This window comes from Athene cunicularia (genome assembly GCF_003259725.1).
Source record: "Athene cunicularia isolate RWA chromosome 2 unlocalized genomic scaffold, athCun1 chr2_part1, whole genome shotgun sequence".
Lineage (NCBI taxonomy): Eukaryota > Metazoa > Chordata > Aves > Strigiformes > Strigidae > Athene > Athene cunicularia.
In genome coordinates this window covers 52,678,514-52,696,377 of record NW_020799095.1, presented here as the reverse complement: position 1 = coordinate 52,696,377, position 17,864 = coordinate 52,678,514, and the positions used below count along the sequence as shown (strand labels likewise).

Here is a 17,864-nt window from a genome sequence, read left to right as displayed (position 1 = left end):
TATGAGCCAGCAGTGTGCCCTGAAAGTGTTGTCAAGCACTGGAACAAGCTGCCCAGGGAAGTGGTTGAGTTGCCATCCCTGGAGGTACTTAAAAGATGGGTAGATATGGCGCTTAGGGACATGGTTCAGTGGTGGACTTGGAAGTCAGGGTAACGGTTAGACTTGATGATCTTAATGGTCTTTTCCAACCTAAATGATTCCATGATATAAAGGCAGTACCCACAGCAGAGTTTAGGTCTAGAATGAAACTACTCGAGAACTGCTTCTAAAACCTAGTTGTTATGCAAATACTGAATAGAAACAAAACTTTAGGAGGGTCAGTTACAGTACCTTTAATGATTTTCAATTTATTTGATTAGAAAAGCTGTAAAATGTGCCACAAATAGTCACATCAAGGGAGGAACTTTGCAAAGAAGGTGGCACTGGAGCTTCAGGTGGATTATCTCAAACTTGCATCAAAGGGAATATGTGGCTAGAAACCATGTGTCACAGTTCAAGACATTTATGGGTTTGACTTCTCTTGGGTCACAGGTCTGCTAGTGACAAGCCTCGTACTGTTAATGTCCAGCCCTTAGATTAGGATCTGGTGGATGGGGTCCTGGGCTCCTCTGACATTACTCGACAGGTCTCCCTGAGTGAGTGACTGATTCCTCCCTCTGGGAACTGTGACCAGCATGGGAATTCAGCCAGAAGCATTCCTTAATCTCAGCTGAAGATGGTATACTAATAGAAAGGGAATTGTTAACCAAATAGAGAGACTATAATACAGATCTGTCCTGCCTAAAATTTGGGCAGGCCTAGCTAATAACAGATCTCTGTTTCTGAGAAATACCATTCTGTCTGTTTTCCTGCAAGACCTGTGCCTCCAATATGCTAGTTTGGGGAGCAGACCTCTCTGTCTCAAATTTGTTCTCTCCAGGTATTGCTTGAACCTGGTCAGATTGGTTTATATAGCTGTCCAGGGACAAGGTGAAGTAAATCCAGTTTATCCAGTAAGTATTATTAGTTGAGTGTCTACCAGAAGTGTTCATCTTCTGAAGAATATTTGAGAAAGAAGAAATCCTTAATATGTTCAACATTGGAACACAGGCCTGGACCTGAATTAGCCCCTGATCATCATAATATGGACAGATCAGCATCCATAAAGTCTATAAAGGCCTTCAGGCCTTTTCCTGTATAATTTATCTTAAGCACTTCTGAATATTAGCTAAGAGACCCAGTCAGACAAAACAAGTTATTATTAGTACTCTATCCCTAATACTTTCGCTTATCCTCTCTGCCATTAGTCTTCATCATCCTCCTACACATTTTCCTCTGCTTTGTAAGAAACTTCTTTAGGCCGCACACTGATGGATGTCCATTTTGCTAAATGTTATGAACACAGATATTTATTTATTTCCTATCTTCAAGGCACAGTTATCTCTGTTAAAGCTCTTACTGTAATATGGGTCTCACATACTGCAATATGTGGAAAGAGGAATAGCTTATCTGCAGATAAATGGCTGTGAACACTTCTGACAACTGACTCCCTTTCTCCTGCCATTGACATGAAAGAACTGCTCTGAAGGATCCTTGTAAATTCTTCAAAGCAGATTGTTCAATTTGTAAAAGATGATTTCAAGGCTCCTTTTAAACACTAGAACTTGCTTTATTGGTGCATAACTGTAGCCTCCTAATTCAAGAGTTACATATAAATAAAACACAAGCTCTGGAACGCAGTAGTGATCTCAGGATTAGCCTCTACTGACTCTTCCATGCTTCAAATTCTATTTTAAAAATGTATCTTACAATCCTTTATCCTGACTATCACACTACTTCAGAGTGGAGAGATACAATAAAAGAGAAGATAGTCAATACTTCTTCTTCACTGAATGTATTTGCGGGGTTGGAGGGGAATCTATAGCTCCAGTTTCACTGATCACTGTGATCCTGATTCCTTTGAAAATTATGAAAGCAGAAGGTATGTTCCTTTAACTTATGTTCTGTTACTCTCCTTCAGTCAGTTTAGTTGCTCTATCCATTAAGCTGTGGATGAGTGGACTTTGGTTATTGTGGGAGGTCTACCAGCTGTGCTCCCCAAAATTTCTCCAAAGGGTAGTTTCAGAGAATATTCCTGCATCCCTCCATTTCTGCTTCACTTTTGAAGAGCAGTTCTGTCTGTATTTGGGTTTATAGGACTATTTGCACAGCTAAGAGCAGCCAAACATGTTTTCAAGTGCCCATCAAGGTGAGAATTACAGACCACTTAGGAGCTGAACCTTGCAGTTCTTTGTGCATGGTTCATACTCCAGATTCACCATCATGCTAGGACATGCTAGACTTCCCCATGCTTGGGTAGTCTGACAACTATCCACCACTACATCTCTTTCTTCCATGTCATACTAGCTCTCGTCATGCCTTGCTGTTCCTAATCAGATTTATTACTGAGCCTTTTATATCCCCTCCCCTGTTTTGTTGCCCCCACTTTGCATGTCTGTTTTCTTCTACAGGAGTTTCTACTTATGGTTAATACAAGATGTGCCCAGATCTCAGCTATAGAGCCCTGCTGCGACACACCATGATGCTCAGCAGGTTCCATGTGTAGCAGCTCTTTCTTCTGAACAGTTTTGATGTTCAATTATCATGATATGCATTTGCACAAGATGCTTTCTGTCTTCCATATATTTCCTCCTTTCCTTCCTTAAAAGAAAGGAGTTTTCACTCCAGAAAACAGGGACTTTCAGCTGAAGGAGATATTCAGTTTTGGAGTAGAGACAGGTACTAGGTACTAGATGTTGTGGACTGCAGTCTTAGAGATTCAAGTTCATACCACTGGAGAATTCTTTGTTGCTTTGAAACATAAGCTCAGTTTACACATATTATTTTTTTTATCTAAGAAGTTAATTTTTGTTTACTTTTAGAGCAAAAGATGTAATGACTCTCTCAAAGCTTATATAGGCAGGAGTTAAAAGCTCTACCTCTTTCATATGCACATCATTAGCAGTTAGCAGAAGAGCATTCTGGTCAGTTTAAGTGCATATGGTTCTTCATTTGCAAAGTATCTACAACAGATTGCATTCTGTTGACCTTAACCTTCCAAATAACAGAGAAAAGACTAAGTTTCACCATCGCTTTATAAAAAATCCTTAAAATGCATTTTCTGCTTGAACACAGCTATTCATAACTTGACTATGTAAGGCCTATGGCTATTTAAATCTCTCACTACTCCTAGACACCACCAGTAAGTCCTTTCTTTATGTCACCCACCTTCTCTCTCAAAAAAGGTGACCTTCAACATGTATTGTATGCTTGTTTTATTTTAGCAGCTGCAATGCCTGGGCCACCAGGTCCTCCTGGAGAGCCAGGGCCACCTGCAACCAGGAGTCTGGTAAGACAGCAAAATAAGGAAGTTTGTCACTGAAACGTTACTTCAAATCTGTTAGTGGTCTTTGGTAGCACACAGAGAGGAAGCAAAGCTGTGTTTTTATTTATTAGAATGTCTTCTGTTCTGTGTTTTTATTTATTAGCATGTGATCTGCTTTTCTGAACCTCATAATTTTTCAGCAGGGAATCCATAAAGCTGGGAAAAGTGATGAGAGGAGAAGTCTGTCCGTTGCCTTGTTAGTAACAGCCTGGTCAAACAACTGCAAAGACCAATAACATACTAAAATAATAGAAAAGGGCACATTCCACGTTCAAAGCAATGTCTCTGGAAGAGTGTGGCAAATTAACATGTTTAGATACTAGAATAACTGCTGAATTTCTGTGAAAAAACCCACTTTACATTATTGGATTAAAACCCAGTAATATCAGTCATTTGATTCTAAGAAGAAAACAGTAGCCTTCCCTAGCAAATCTAAATATGAGAATACATATAAATTTGTTTCTTTTTAATGCATCATTCAAATCAGAATTGTATTTCAGATTTCCATGCAGTAAGAATGACAGCTGACTTCTGTCTTATTAATTTCTAATTAAATATTTGTAGTTTCCGAAAAAAAACAAAAAAAAAATTATTCAGGCTAACAGAGGGGGTTCATTAAATTTTTTTCCTTTTCCACATTCTCACATTATGATAGAAAAGCAAATTCAATGGATATCTGTGACAATCATTTGAGAATGCACTAATAAACAAGCAGACTTTCAGATTATCTACATCATATCAAATGAACTAACAAGAATCTGAGTGTAGGTTTCCTAATGCCTTCCCACCTCTGCTAACTGCCTTTTCTCATAGAATGACCTGACAATGATTACAGGTCAGGGGAGAAAGGAGATGTTCAAAGACTGGTGCCCCATGGTAGAGAACCGTAGTTACAGGCTGGGAGCTACAGTCCTAGATAGGAGATCCAAGGCCACTTAGGTCAGAATCAACATTAGAACCAATATGTAAGTCTATAGTAGGGTCTGCATGATTCACTGAAGAAATGAGACATGACACTCAAGTGTCAAGAAATGGCACTCTCAAGAAACTTTTCCCTGATTTTACACTAAATACATTTATTAAAGAGACTGCAGAAGCAACCCATCTCAGGACTGTGTTCTTATCTTCAGGTGACAGAGGTAATAGGTTCAATGTCCATATCTGACAGATATCAGTTTAAGCCTCCTGATGATCTGTAAAAGAAATTGAAAAATACTTGATGTATAAACTAGCAGCATCTGGAAACATAACAAAAGGGATGGAAGAAAACACCCTTAAAGAAAAGAGATCACAACAACACTAAGGAAAATATAAAAGAAGCAGATGTATCTAGAATTGTGCGTGATATTTATAAACCTTATCAAATCTCTTCTGAGCTCTACCAATTTGCTCTATATGTTAAGCTGTATAGGTGCAATGATCTTCACCCTGTGCAAAATCAACTGTTGGTGTAGTTCTATTACAACCCACAGAATGATGATGCTGGTGTGCCAAAGTAGCAAGATATTTATGTTACTGAAGCTTTTTGTATGAAATAATGTAAAACTGGCTTTATGAGCATTTCCTGTGGAAGAAATCTTGACATTTATGCGTTCAAATGAGACTTCAATTTAACAATTTAACATGAAAAATGTTTTGTGTGTCTGATGAAACATGTTTGATTTTCCTACTTGACAGGTTACAACATTCCAGAACATTGAGGGTATGTTGGAAAAAGTTCATTTGGTAGCAGAGGGTACGCTAATCTATCTGAGTGAAACCAGTGAGGTTTTTATCCGTGTTCGAAATGGATGGAGAAAATTGCAGGTACTATTGCACTACATCCTAACCCTTTCCAACTCCCTTACTCAAGATGGAATTGTTGCAGATATTTTTTACACAGGGGGAGAAGTATGGGTGCAAAGATTCCTTTTTTTTTTAGTTCAGAAGCTCCTGGTGATATGGTTTTGTTTGCTTTTCCTTTTGGGTTCTTTCAGCTTGGTGAGCTAATTCCTGTCCCTGCTGACAGCCTTCCTCCTCCAGCCATATCAAGCCATGTAAGTACAAAACATTGGACTGTGAAAAACTGAGTCTAAATGTGCAAAAACAGGCAATACACTTGGCAGAAGTTGCAGGCAAATCGTTGCACAACATGATTTTCCACTGAGACTTGTCAGTTCAAAATAAGCATCCTACCACTACATAAACTTGCAAATTGATTTGCACTGGCCAGTCATCTGTTTCCATTATCTTCTGAGAATTCAAACACTACAGAGACAAAGCAGCATTATCAAGCCCTGGTCCCTTTCAAGGAAACAGAAAAGTGTTTCTGAAAAGCAGGTTTTCTTTAAAAGATTATAGTCCCATATTCAGGGTACAGCATCATCACCTGCATGTAGTTTAACCCACAGTGTGCTGAGGGTCCATTCTAAAGCCTCAATTGTTAGTTTGTACCTGACCTCATTCTGCAAGGTATTGTACCAACCTGCATGTGAACATGCTTCCTGTCCCAAAAAATCACAGGAGGATGAAAACCAAGAAGTGGTGAAGGGGATAGAAAACAGTCTTATTGATGACAAGTTAATTGATTTGACTGCTGAGATAATGAAAATGCAAGAGAGTGATAGGAAGGAGCAGCGAGAAGGAAGATGGCCAGAAAGAAATAAGAAAAAGTTAGAGTAGGTCAGAGAAAAGTGCACTTAGCATGCTGGGAAAATGTCTAGACCTTATGTTACAAGAAATTGTCTGCAGCCTCCAGCTGACACCACGTGAGTTTTCCAACTGGTACAGTCAGTGGCTTGTTACTCATACTTCCCATAACTGAAGAAGAAAACCTTGCTGTTCCTGAAACAGCTTCTGAAGATCATCGACCTTCTGGCCTCTACATGACAATTGCTTAAGAGAGAGAGTTACCAAGACCTTGAGAAATATTCCCACTCACTACATTTTATGTTTCCACATCCTTCTTACATTTTCAGATTCGATTTTCCTGAACCAGTCATCTGCTCCTGCCAAGAGCAGGCTACTTCCATGCAGATCTCCAGGTGTGATCAGGCACTGATGCCAGCTCTGGCAGAGCACTGTGGAATGGGTACATTCAGGTCTAGCAAAGCAGCTCTGGCCAGGACAGCTTTCAGACACATCTTTACGTGACACACCAAATCGATGATATGTAGATAAAGTATTCTGGCTACATGGTTTGGGTTTATTTTTCAGAAGCATGACAGTTTCAGATTATCGAGAGTTCAATGTTTGCTTTATTTAGAAAATTACTGTGTCTAAAATTCTGTTCCGAGTAATGCATTTAACATATCTGTTTGCATGTGTTAAAATAACAGGGATTTCAGTCTCTTCCAGCACTGAGTCCAATATCAAATACGAACAATGGAAAACCAGCAGTAAGTATGAGATCTGTATTGCAACTGCATAGCTGTGGTTTGAAACATGACAGTTTGTATCTTGAGGGAAATTTGTGATATTTCCTCTTCAAAATCACAGATTTTACTTTAGAAATTTACAAATACTCTTCTTTATCTGGTTTAGACATCTCAGAGACAATTTTAAATTGTTTCCTCCAGATCTGTTTTCATCATTGTAGCCCCTTCCCCAAATCAAACAAAAAAAACCCCAATCTTGATTCTGAGTTAGGAATAGCGCTTCACTTAGTGATTGTACCTGCAACACGCAGTAATTTTTAAGTTAACAATAGTGTTACAATTAAATCAGTAAAATATTCATTAGAATTTTTTCTGTTTTCATGGTGCTGCTTGTTTTAGAATACTTTAGAATCTAAGCCTTCATTTAAAATACTTTAAAATATTTGGAGAAACAAAGTAACTGAGTTACAACTAAAAAAACCTCCAATCAAAATCAAAAAACCCCCTCCAGAAACCAAAAATGTGGATTAGCTCTCTTACATCTGGAGTTTAACTTAAGCATGCGACTTCTTGTATTTTATGACAGTGAATTTTTAAATGGTATATGGTCACTTCTTACTACTTTTTGGATTTGGGATTTTGTCTGTGTGACAACACCAAGACTTCTGCTAAAATATTAGCTGGTTTTAAAATAATTTTATTTATTAGGGTTATATAATCTTCATGGTTTCCTTAATGTTCTAAGATAAATAGGTATGTCTTCTATGGGTCTCATAGCTTTAAGAAATGTAATGTTATGGCATCAAATCACTTTCATACCTGATATGGAAGGTACTAGTTCTTGTGCTAGCAGGAGGAGGGGGGGGTCTAGTTTGTTTCCAATATATGTCTTCATAGTATTAGAAACTTTAAAAAAAAATGTGGTTTTTCTTCTTTTTTTTTCTCCAGCTGCATCTGGCGGCTCTAAACTTACCATTTTCTGGTGACATGCGAGCAGATTTTCAGTGTTTTCAACAGGCCCAACTAGCAGGTTTGACATCTACCTATAGAGCCTTCCTCTCATCACACTTGCAAGATTTGGCCACAGTTGTCAGAAAAACAGACCGATACCATTTACCAATAGTCAATCTTAAGGTAAAAATGAGTGCTTAGTACTTGTTTTGGATAGGCTGTGGGTGCTCCAAAATCTTGGAAAGTGGCAAAAGCAGAAAGTTTCAACCCAAACTGCATTTTATAAAGCAGCAGCTTTGTTTCGTATTTCAGAGTAAGGTTCAAGAAACACAAAAGTAGTAATAAAGTAGAAAGTTACAGACTGTCTCGCTTTTCCTTTGCATTTATAAGGGTTCCTTTTTCTAATATCCTAAGGCTAATTGTAGAAATAAAGCTATGCGAATAGCCTACTTTGATCAAACTGCTGACAAAGCAACAGCATGATGTTCGGCTTTCTCGATATTTTTTATATCAGCAGGGAAAGTGCAGCCTGATTTCTCAAAGACAGCTATTATGATCTATCTTCTAGTATGATCACTGAATACAGAAGACTAAAATGCCTGTTTTACTCATTTTTCTCATTTCTAAAGATAAAGGCAAATTCAGTGCTTAGGAGTGATTCTGGATTTACCCCAGTGAAACTGAGAGGAGAGTCTAGAGCATGAGTCATTTTGTGGTCTCACATAAACAGACACACTCTAAAACTGAGGAAAACAAACCATGTCTCTGTAGCATTGGCTGGCTCCCAGAACGAACGGCCAAAAGAAACCTACAGGAATAACGCGTGACGCTTGGAACATGCTGAACGGATGCTACTCTGAAGTGCATGCAAATAAAGAGCCTTGGAGATAAATTTGTAAAGACAATACTGTTTCAACTTTGACTGGAAACCTCAAAAGCAGCTTGAGAGGTAGCCTGATACAAAGCTTTTGCCCTGAACATTTGCAGCACTTTTCACAAAGTTGTGACCTCAACAGAATTTCCAATACAAATCATCTTTATATTTTCTCTGTAGATTCAGCAGTTATAAGCAACCCCTTACACAGTTGGGAGGAAAAGGACAGTGGAAATGGAAATTATCAGGCTGAATATTTGGAGTGCAATAGAACAGAGATGCAACTGTGAGGCAAAGGCATGGATCAGAGAGCTGTTAGCATAGCGATGATAGATGAGACAAGTTTGTTCAGGAGCATCATGCAAAAACTGATGTGAAAGCTGGAATCATAAGTATTCTTAAATTCAGATAAGATTTTAAATGTATAGATAAGTCTATAAAAGTCAGGTATGACATGCATTTTGGATTTGTTTTGTTTGTAAAAGTAGCTTTGATTTTAACAGGGAGAAATACTTTTCAGTAACTGGGAATCTATATTTAATGGAAACGGTGGACAGTTCAACATTCATGTTCCAATATACTCATTTGATGGGAGGAACATTATGACTGATCCATCTTGGTGAGTTTACATTACCATTTATAAGTTTTACATGCCATTTATCTTTACCAGATACTATAAATAGCAATATCTTGGGCTACTAGAAATGTGATAACATTTTCTCCCTTTCCTTATGCTTTCTTTCTTTTCCACTTCTGATACCCTCTGAATGGGATATCAGGTTGTGTTCTCCTTTTCTTCCTCTCCCGTCTGTCTTTATCTTCCCCTATCCATTGTTTGCTTCAAGCAGAAAGAAAGCAGAAATACAGTCACCACACACAATAGGTGTGCAGTTGAATAAAGCAAAAGAAGGGACGTTTTCAGGAAATAATAAATTCTTAACATTACCTTTCAGGCCTCAAAAAGTAATATGGCATGGTTCAACTGCAAATGGGATCCGACTGGTTAGCAACTACTGTGAAGCCTGGCACACAGCTGATACGGGAGCTATGGGACAAGCATCACCACTGAAGACAGGAAAACTTCTTGATCAGAAAGTATATAGCTGTAGTAATCAGTTTATTGTTCTCTGTATTGAAAACAGTTTTGTATCTGATCCCCAAGGAAAATAATTCACCTGTTGCACATAGGGATATTCAATTTTATGACAGAAAAAGCTGACACTGAAATTTCATTTTCAATGATGTAAATATTTTATCTTTTGTAATTGCACATTTCAGGAAAAAATGAGCGAAAGAAAACATACCTCAACACAAACCGCATTCCAGTTAGGTGGAACATCCAGCGCACATGCGGCTGACTTAAAGCCCTTCCTTCCACTTGAACCCAGTTCACACGGTTCAATGTTTTCCAACAATTAATTCACAGCCCCTCATCTTTCTGGCTGAGCTGAAGATCTCTTAAGGGCACAAGTCAAGTGTGGTCTATGAGGAAGATCCAACAGCCTGTCTTATAAGCAGTATGGCTCAGCAAGGCTGCTGTCTCTTCGCCGCTGAGAAGCTGCATGCTCTATGCTCTTCTTTTCCCTTGCATAGATTTTGAATATCCAAGGCGCTATTCATATATATGTATACATACGTACTGTCCCTGAGCAAATAATGGGAGGCTGTTACATCTTACAGGGCTGGAATTTTCAAAAAAGCTTTAAGAACGAAGGTGCTCACCTCCTTTGAGCGTCAGTGGAAGCTGAGTACCTAACTCCTGTAAGCTTGTACGGATCGCAGCCTGGTGCTTACACATAAATTTAGCAGCTTCCACATCTTACTTCAGCTTTTTTCTTTGCAGATTCTAGACATAGGGCTTTATGCAGGAGGAGTGAATTTCACCTAGACAAAATCTGGTCCTTATTTTGGTGCTATCGTTACCAGGAAACCTGGAGCAATGTTAACAGAAAACATCCTGTTTTACTGGTTGAACTGTGCAAAGTAAATGCAGACAAACGAACCATCTGACCTTTATTTATTTCATTACGTATTAGAGGAAGTAATTTCCTGTTGTGGCAGACTGATGAATGAAAGATGTCTGTCACGGTTTCTTTAAAATAGGTTCTAAACATTGTTATCCCACTAAGTTATATGTAAAGTCATTTTCCTTTTTGTGAATTTCCCCTTCTGGCATTCACATATTTAAAGAATTGTTAATATAATATAACAGCAGCAACTATAGGATTGATTAGTAAACGCTAATATTCTTCGCAAAGAGTATCATCATAATATCTGAAGTCTTTTGCCTATATAGTTGTCTACTGCATACTTTAAATGACATATTTACTTATATTTTATCAGGCAGTAACTGTGGAGGTCAAACTCCAAATTAATATTTTTTAAAATTTAATCTACAGTCTGTGTTGGAAATACATGTTCATTTGCTGACAAATATAGTATTAAATTACTAGATTGCTACCTTCAAAAGACAGAAGCAAAATCACACTTACTATACTAAACTGATACAATTATATAACATAATATTGTGAAATCGAGCTTTATTTTTCCAATTTACTATAAAAACTTATTTCCCAGGGTCAGCTGAATCACGTCTTCTCTTTTTCTTGGAAAAGTCATGACTCCATTATTACAACATGGTAATGAGGAAAACAGTTTATATAACATTTAACATGTGTGCATAACAATTCACTGCACTCATTTATAGTCCATTTCCCTAAAATGCTGAGCGCCTTTGTGAAATGCCAAATTACTTCAGTTCACACAGTTGTATATGTACAGCAGGGTTTCACTCCGAGTCACAGAAAATTCAAGGGGGAAAATAAAGTGCTTTTACTTGCTTCCAGCAGGAAACATCTACCTTTAATCCTTTAATTGCTGGCAGACCCTCAGCTTGGCCAAGTCATGGCCAGCAGGGTTTATGCTTGTTATCACCCAGTCATGACTGTCAGTTCTCACTCTTCCACTCCACACAGTGGGGTAGCTGGCTATTTCTCTGGCCAGAATTGCAGTGACAAGAGGTGGTGGTGGGGAGATGGGATCACACAGAAAAGCTGTGTGAAGGGAGAGAAGACTGAATAAACATGCAGTTTTTAGGAGATACTGAACTAGCATTTAAAGCGAGCCCAGCAAAAATGTGTCCAGAATTCTGTTTGTGCTGATCCTTTCACAGGGCTTACTCCTCTCTGTACCCCGAATAGCTGCTACAGCTTAGCAGGGAACTGAAAGGGTGAAGCACCATCAATGAGATGTTAAAGAATTCTCAGTGGTTGCTTCCCCCCTAGAGCATTAACCTGCAGGCTACAGGAACTTATTGCACGCCCTTCAACTTAATACAGAGCACGAACCATGCGTCATCTGGGCTGCTGTGGTGCTGAGTTCACATGCTGTGCTCACACACCAGTAAGAGAAACAGCTTACCAGAGAATGGTAATGAGAGATCTGTTAGAAAGATGAGGTTTCTGTTGGAAAAAACACTTTTTGTCATTTTAACCACAGCCAGTGAGGCTTTTTATACTCTCTGGTATAACTGAAGAGAAACAGTAATATTCATTGAGGATATGACAGAGAAAAAAATATCCCGGTACTTAAAAGCAAATTAGCTTTCCCTATCAAAGCAGAATACTTTTTTCAGCATGTTTGCAATACAAAGGTCAGGTGCACTTCAGGAAGAACATTTGCTAATTCAGGTAAGGAACTGTGTATAAAGCAAATTAATCACCAAAACAAGCACCAGAGCAAGGTTGGAAAGTGTAACTGCACTAGAGACCTATGTACCAGTGTGAATGAATGAAATCAGAGTATCTGTCAGGTAAGATTCTTCCATCTTTAAGAGAAAGGCTTTGGTTGAAAACATCCATTTATTTTGAAGCTCTGATGCAGCTTGGAAGGAAAAGTTAATACACTGTAAATACAGAGACTAAAATCTTATAAACCATCAGAACTCGGGGGCTCGTTGATGAATAAAATACAGGAGATCCATTTCGGCTACTGGAATGAGCATTTATAGAAATCAAGCTTGTACATTTGTCTGTATATTAATTGTAGGTGCAATCTGTAACAACAGAAGTTTCCTTTAGATCAAGAAGAAGCCACAGTGGAGTTTGCACTTCTTCAAAAGAATCAGTTTTCCAATAAAAATAATTACAATTTAATTTTAATTAACTGGTACTTAACCTAAAAAAAAAAAAAAGGAGAGAAGAAAAAAAACAACCAGAAAAAAAAAACAAAACAACAAACAACACCAAAAAAACCCAAAACCAAACAAAACAGTAAGGTCTAGGAAACATTAATAAGCATTTGAAAAAGGCATATTGAATTTTTATGGGAGAGATTAATTTATCATGGATACTTTGGGGATGGTACAAAATGCAGGAATACATAGTTGAATGCTATATGTATCTTTCTAAGTGAAAATAGTTTTTTGTTATGAAGATAAATTGGCACAAGTTAAAAATTGACTTTGAATATACCACTTCACATTGGACTTCATTAGAATCAGACAACAGTTTTTAGATGAACATCACTTTTTACTGCCTTGTATTAACGGGTTTTACTGGTTTGTATTAAATCTGACAACTATATTCAGTCCAATGAAAGCAACAGGAGACATTATCCGCGCAATTTTCAAAAGACGTTTTTAAGTCAAGATGTTTTTCTTCTAATTTACTCGCTCTTCAATAACCAAAAGGAATTTAGACTCCTCAGTAACAAATGAAACCCATTTTTCATTGTAAGATTTACCTCCCCAAGGACCATTCTTTTTTAAAAGTGCTAACACTGCAGCAGATCCCCCCCAAAAAATAAAAAATAAATGAAAAAACACCTGTTAGCATCACCACTTTATGCAGCCAGAATATAACTCCTACCAGCAGGGTAAATATTTATTTACAAATCGTTAACTCTTTAGTATTTTGAAAGTAGTTCAACACAATCAATAATACAACATCTGTCTGAATTGATGGACCACATCCAAAGTGCCCTGCGGTATCATGCAATGATTTTTAAAATCATCTTTTAACTTGAAACGGCAAGAGTTGGCAAGGTTTTTTTTTCTTCTGAATTTGTAGCACATCCTTCCTAATTGGTTAAAAGTTGTGTGAGAGTATAATTTTTAATCTGATCAGGAAAATGGATGGAAGTCATAATGGGAGAAAGGGCAGGAGTGTGCATCCATGCACATATAAACGCAGGCACACTCATCTCCAAACAACTTTTTTCATCTTGCCATCTCATACCCCATGGCTGAGTTAGTCTTTTAACTGCCTCATCATCTTCTTTGACCTCATGTACGCAGGTAAATGTTATATTAGGATGGAGGAATTCCTGACAGTTTACAAATGTGACCCCAACAAAAATGTGGCTTCTGCTCAACTCACTTTCCTACAGTTCTGTTTTTCATGATAGCAAATATTCCTGCACAAGGTCATGTTTGTACTGAATTGTACTGAATATAAGCAGTAGATGGCAGACACCTCACAACCCTGTTCTGGCCCATTGATTTTGTTAGCAGTAGGTAATCAGCAGGTCTTTTGCCCTTTTCAGTTCAGGGATCTTTTCTCTGGGCAGTTGCAAAACATGACATGTTATTATTGATCAGTAGTGTGCTACTCTGCCTGGGTAAACTACAGCGAGATGAGCGTTTTTTCCTCTGATTGCTATTATAAACAAGACAAACCTGTGAGTTTCTGCAGTGCAGCATATATACCTCAAAGGACTGACGATTAACAGAACTAGTCTTGGTGTAACCAAAGACTGTCCAGCCCTGCCTCTGAGCTGTGCATTCAGGTGTAAGAAAACAGAATGAGTTACAGTATGTCCTGCTTTGAAGACTCCATAGTTATTCTTCTTTTGCATTGTGGTTTAGGTTTCCTTCTGAATTAACACGCAATTCTTGTTTTCACTCCAGTCCTCTGCTTGGAGAAGAGAACCTGTCTTACAGATTTTAAAGGAATTAGATGCTAGAACTGCAATTTCACTTTGGTGTTCAAGCATTGGTGTTAATAGCATGCATGCATCTTAAAAAACATCTGATCAGGGTTTGACTGTTATTTGTTGGTCTGATATGTAGTTAGAGAGTACACACTAACAGTTCCTCTCTGCTATCTCTCTTTAATGATTCAACAATAACTGACCAAAGACAGAAATATTTCTAGATGAGCATCTACTTTAAGTACTAGGCTACTTTAACCCAAACCTAGCTTCCTTTTTTAACCTGTCAGAGGGCTGCAACTTGCTGTGTCTTAAAATGCCTATTTTGCACCTCAGTACAAACTTCCACTGTTCCCAGTTGATCTAAATTTTTACTTACCAGATTCTCTTCTGCTGTATCCATAATCCAAAAAAGCCTGTTCTACTGCTAAGTAATGGCCATGTATACACAACCTCATCTGGAGGTGCTCCCAGAGTGGATGGCTCAGCTCCAGCAGAGAGAACATAACAAGTCAGAACATATCTTCATCCTGTATGGGCAGAAGAGAAATGGAATGGAATTTTTTTAATTTGTCCTTCCCTCTGCCTCATGACTGACCTCCTCCTTCACTTGTCCTTCCTCAAACATTTGTCTTTTATTTAAAGCTTATGTTGCTCCTCTGCAGAAAAGCTGGACACTCTTCAGAGATGCCAGCTGCTCTGGTGCAGCATGCTACACATACAAGTTCCGCCTTTCACATGGATCTTCTGCACTCTGTTTTCCACAGCACCCAGATAAGCACTGAAAGACAACTTCCATTTACACGTGATTTTCTGGGAGAACTGGATACGGTGGTAGGATGGTAGGAAGTCCAGAGAGGTCGCTTTGGAACCAACAAAAAAACCATAACTCCTCCTTCCCTTACAAAGCAACTAACCTCCCTGAATACTCCTGCTAAGTACAATATTGTAGTTCTTTCAAGTTCAGTGCACAGATCTACAGACAGCACAGGCTGTTGAAATTTCTACTTGTGCAGTCAATTCAGCATCACACCCTGGTGTTGATCAGGGGTAACATTACAACCTGCTTTCCTCAGCTGGTCTCAGGGGTACTAGTGATGCTTCAGTGCAAATGGGGGTGACAGCCCTGTCTGACCTTATGAGGAGTACCTAAGATCACCTGCAGATTCAAATTCAAGCCAGGAGGATGATGACAATGCCTCTGAAGGAAAGGTATGTTTTGCATGCTGCACTTCAAGTATGTTCACATGAACAGCAGCAGGGAACTGCCCAATAGCAGTGTTTCTCCGCTGGTCAGTACCAATACCACCCCACAGTCCTTTTGTTTGGCCCTGTTTGGTTCCAGACATAATCACCAAGATCCTAGCCACAGTAATGGCTTGCTACTGGAAGAACATTGTCTCCCCACTGAGTTAGAGGATGGATTGGTGTTAACCTTTGAAAAATGGTTCATTAGTGTTTAGCTTTGCTACAGAGCTATGTATTTTAACTTTGCAGGCTCCGAGGTCTCAACTGAGTCTAGTTACATCTCTGAGGCTACATCTATTCTAGAAAATTGTCAGGGTACAGGCATTAGCACACATAGCATAGCTAATTGCTGAACTATGCCCTGGCACAGTTCTGGTCAGTGCCACCTGTAACCCTTCCAGCCACTGCCTTGGGGTATGTTTTGGGGGGCAGCATGTACCAATAACTACTGCTGTGGGCAGTTTGAAGGAGCCACCCTATTTTGGAACAGAAAGGTTTAATTGTCCTCACAGGTGCTTAACCACTGTGCCTGGTCTCAGGGCTAACTGGAGTCCTCACCCAGCTGAAAGCCTGTAGAGGGACTGCAGGACATGCATGTCTGGTACTCATGGGAACACCAATACTTTATGGCTTTTTCCCAATCTTAATTTACAACTCTCCTGCAAGCATCCATTCATATAATCCATATGTTTAGACTGCACTCATTCAGGGAACCCTCCTAAAGCCATCATTGCCCTATGCAAATGCTCTCATGCTGTATATAGATATATTGTGCCATCCCATTATCTTCACCTCATTCAACAGTGATGAGCATGTTGATTGGGGCATGGAGTGGGCTGCTCACATAGCTGGGAAGTTTCAAATCTGTTGAGAAATAGAGCCCTGGTACAATCATCCTGTACAACCGATAACTAGTACCATGTTGTCTTACATTAGCAAACAGAACAGCACAAGACATTTGGCCATGTCCTTTACTCCAGCACCTGGTGGGCCAGGCATCATGTTTATTTGGGTACAGTCTATCCGTTAGGAGTACTGAACAGCTTCCATTTCTTTAGTCAGCAGCTTCTTCTCAGTGACTCCCTTCAGTCTACAAGTGTTCTGAGATTTGTCTGAGACACCAAAAGTGAATTCCCAGCATCATCCCACCACCCTTTCAGACAGCCTATCAGAAGCCTTCCTGATACCTTGAAATGTGAGACTGCATTCTTTGATCATGCACTGTGTCTAAGGTAGGATGAGTGGTGTGTTTGAACACAGGAGTTTGCTAAGTTTTCATTGACCAAAACCAAGACCAAGGCATATTAGATTTCCTTCTTTTTTCAGCTGAGTCAGGAATTGAACTCAGCTTCATCAAAACTCAGCAGCAATTTCCAGCTTGTTCATCCCCTTATTCTCAAGTCCATGTTTCCTTCCACGAAGGTACACCCCAGTAGGCTCTGAACATTCACAAGTCTCTAGGGTTTGGGCAGTCCCTAGGGTACATCTGTGAACAGGTTCTTTGGAAGCATTCACTACAGCACATTTTCATTAACGTGTCTTTCATTGTCATTAGTTCTACCTACAAAGTAAGAACCTGGCTCACTCTCAGCAGATTTTTCCCATACCACTACTTTGCAATTTTTCTCTATCATTACAGCATTCTTAAACCACAAACTTCACTCAGCCGTATTTTGTTCTTGATCTCAAACATCTAGGATTCAGAAGTAACCCATATCAGGAAGACATGGCAGTCTTGACATCATACAGAAGTCAAGGTCTTTCAAACATACCCTGAGACTCTCTGCCTCCATTGTTGGGATAACCAAATCCAAAAGCACTGTACAGACGCTAATTGGCTAACAGGTTGTAAGATTACACTAAAATTTGCTATAGTAGAGTTGATCAGAGTAATTAAAACATACACCACTGACAAAGCTTGAGCACTGGAGGCTGATTTACGAGTGGTTTTATCCTTGAGGCTAAAGAAAGCCTATCGACCCCTTTTTCATCCAACTAAAGCTTACAGAAATTCAAAAGAGACATAAGACTGCTGTTTGTGCAAAGTGTTCAGATCCAGCCAAAACTGTCATGTGTTAATCTACATGAATTAGAAATGGAC

General features: G+C 38.9%; 1 protein-coding gene across 3 annotated transcripts in view; it reads left to right on the top strand.

Moving 5' to 3' along the window:
• LOC113476917 (collagen alpha-1(XV) chain-like) overlaps positions 1 to 11,566 on the top strand; it is a 147,046-nt gene extending 135,480 nt beyond the window's left edge. For 2 of the 3 annotated variants that reach the window (XM_026842920.1, XM_026842919.1), the window contains exons 37-43: positions 3,303 to 3,367; positions 5,081 to 5,209; positions 5,380 to 5,439; positions 6,721 to 6,780; positions 7,708 to 7,893; positions 9,088 to 9,203; positions 9,538 to 11,566. In XM_026842920.1, the coding sequence (XP_026698721.1) occupies positions 3,303 to 3,367; positions 5,081 to 5,209; positions 5,380 to 5,439; positions 6,721 to 6,780; positions 7,708 to 7,893; positions 9,088 to 9,203; positions 9,538 to 9,754 (833 nt within the window). In that variant the 3' untranslated portion in view covers positions 9,755 to 11,566. Of the gene's footprint in view, positions 1 to 3,302; positions 3,368 to 5,080; positions 5,210 to 5,324; positions 5,440 to 6,720; positions 6,781 to 7,707; positions 7,894 to 9,087; positions 9,204 to 9,537 lie in introns of those variants that run through there. The other variant, XM_026842921.1, reaches the window with a different exon arrangement.
• Positions 11,567 to 17,864: the final 6,298 nt, after the last annotated feature.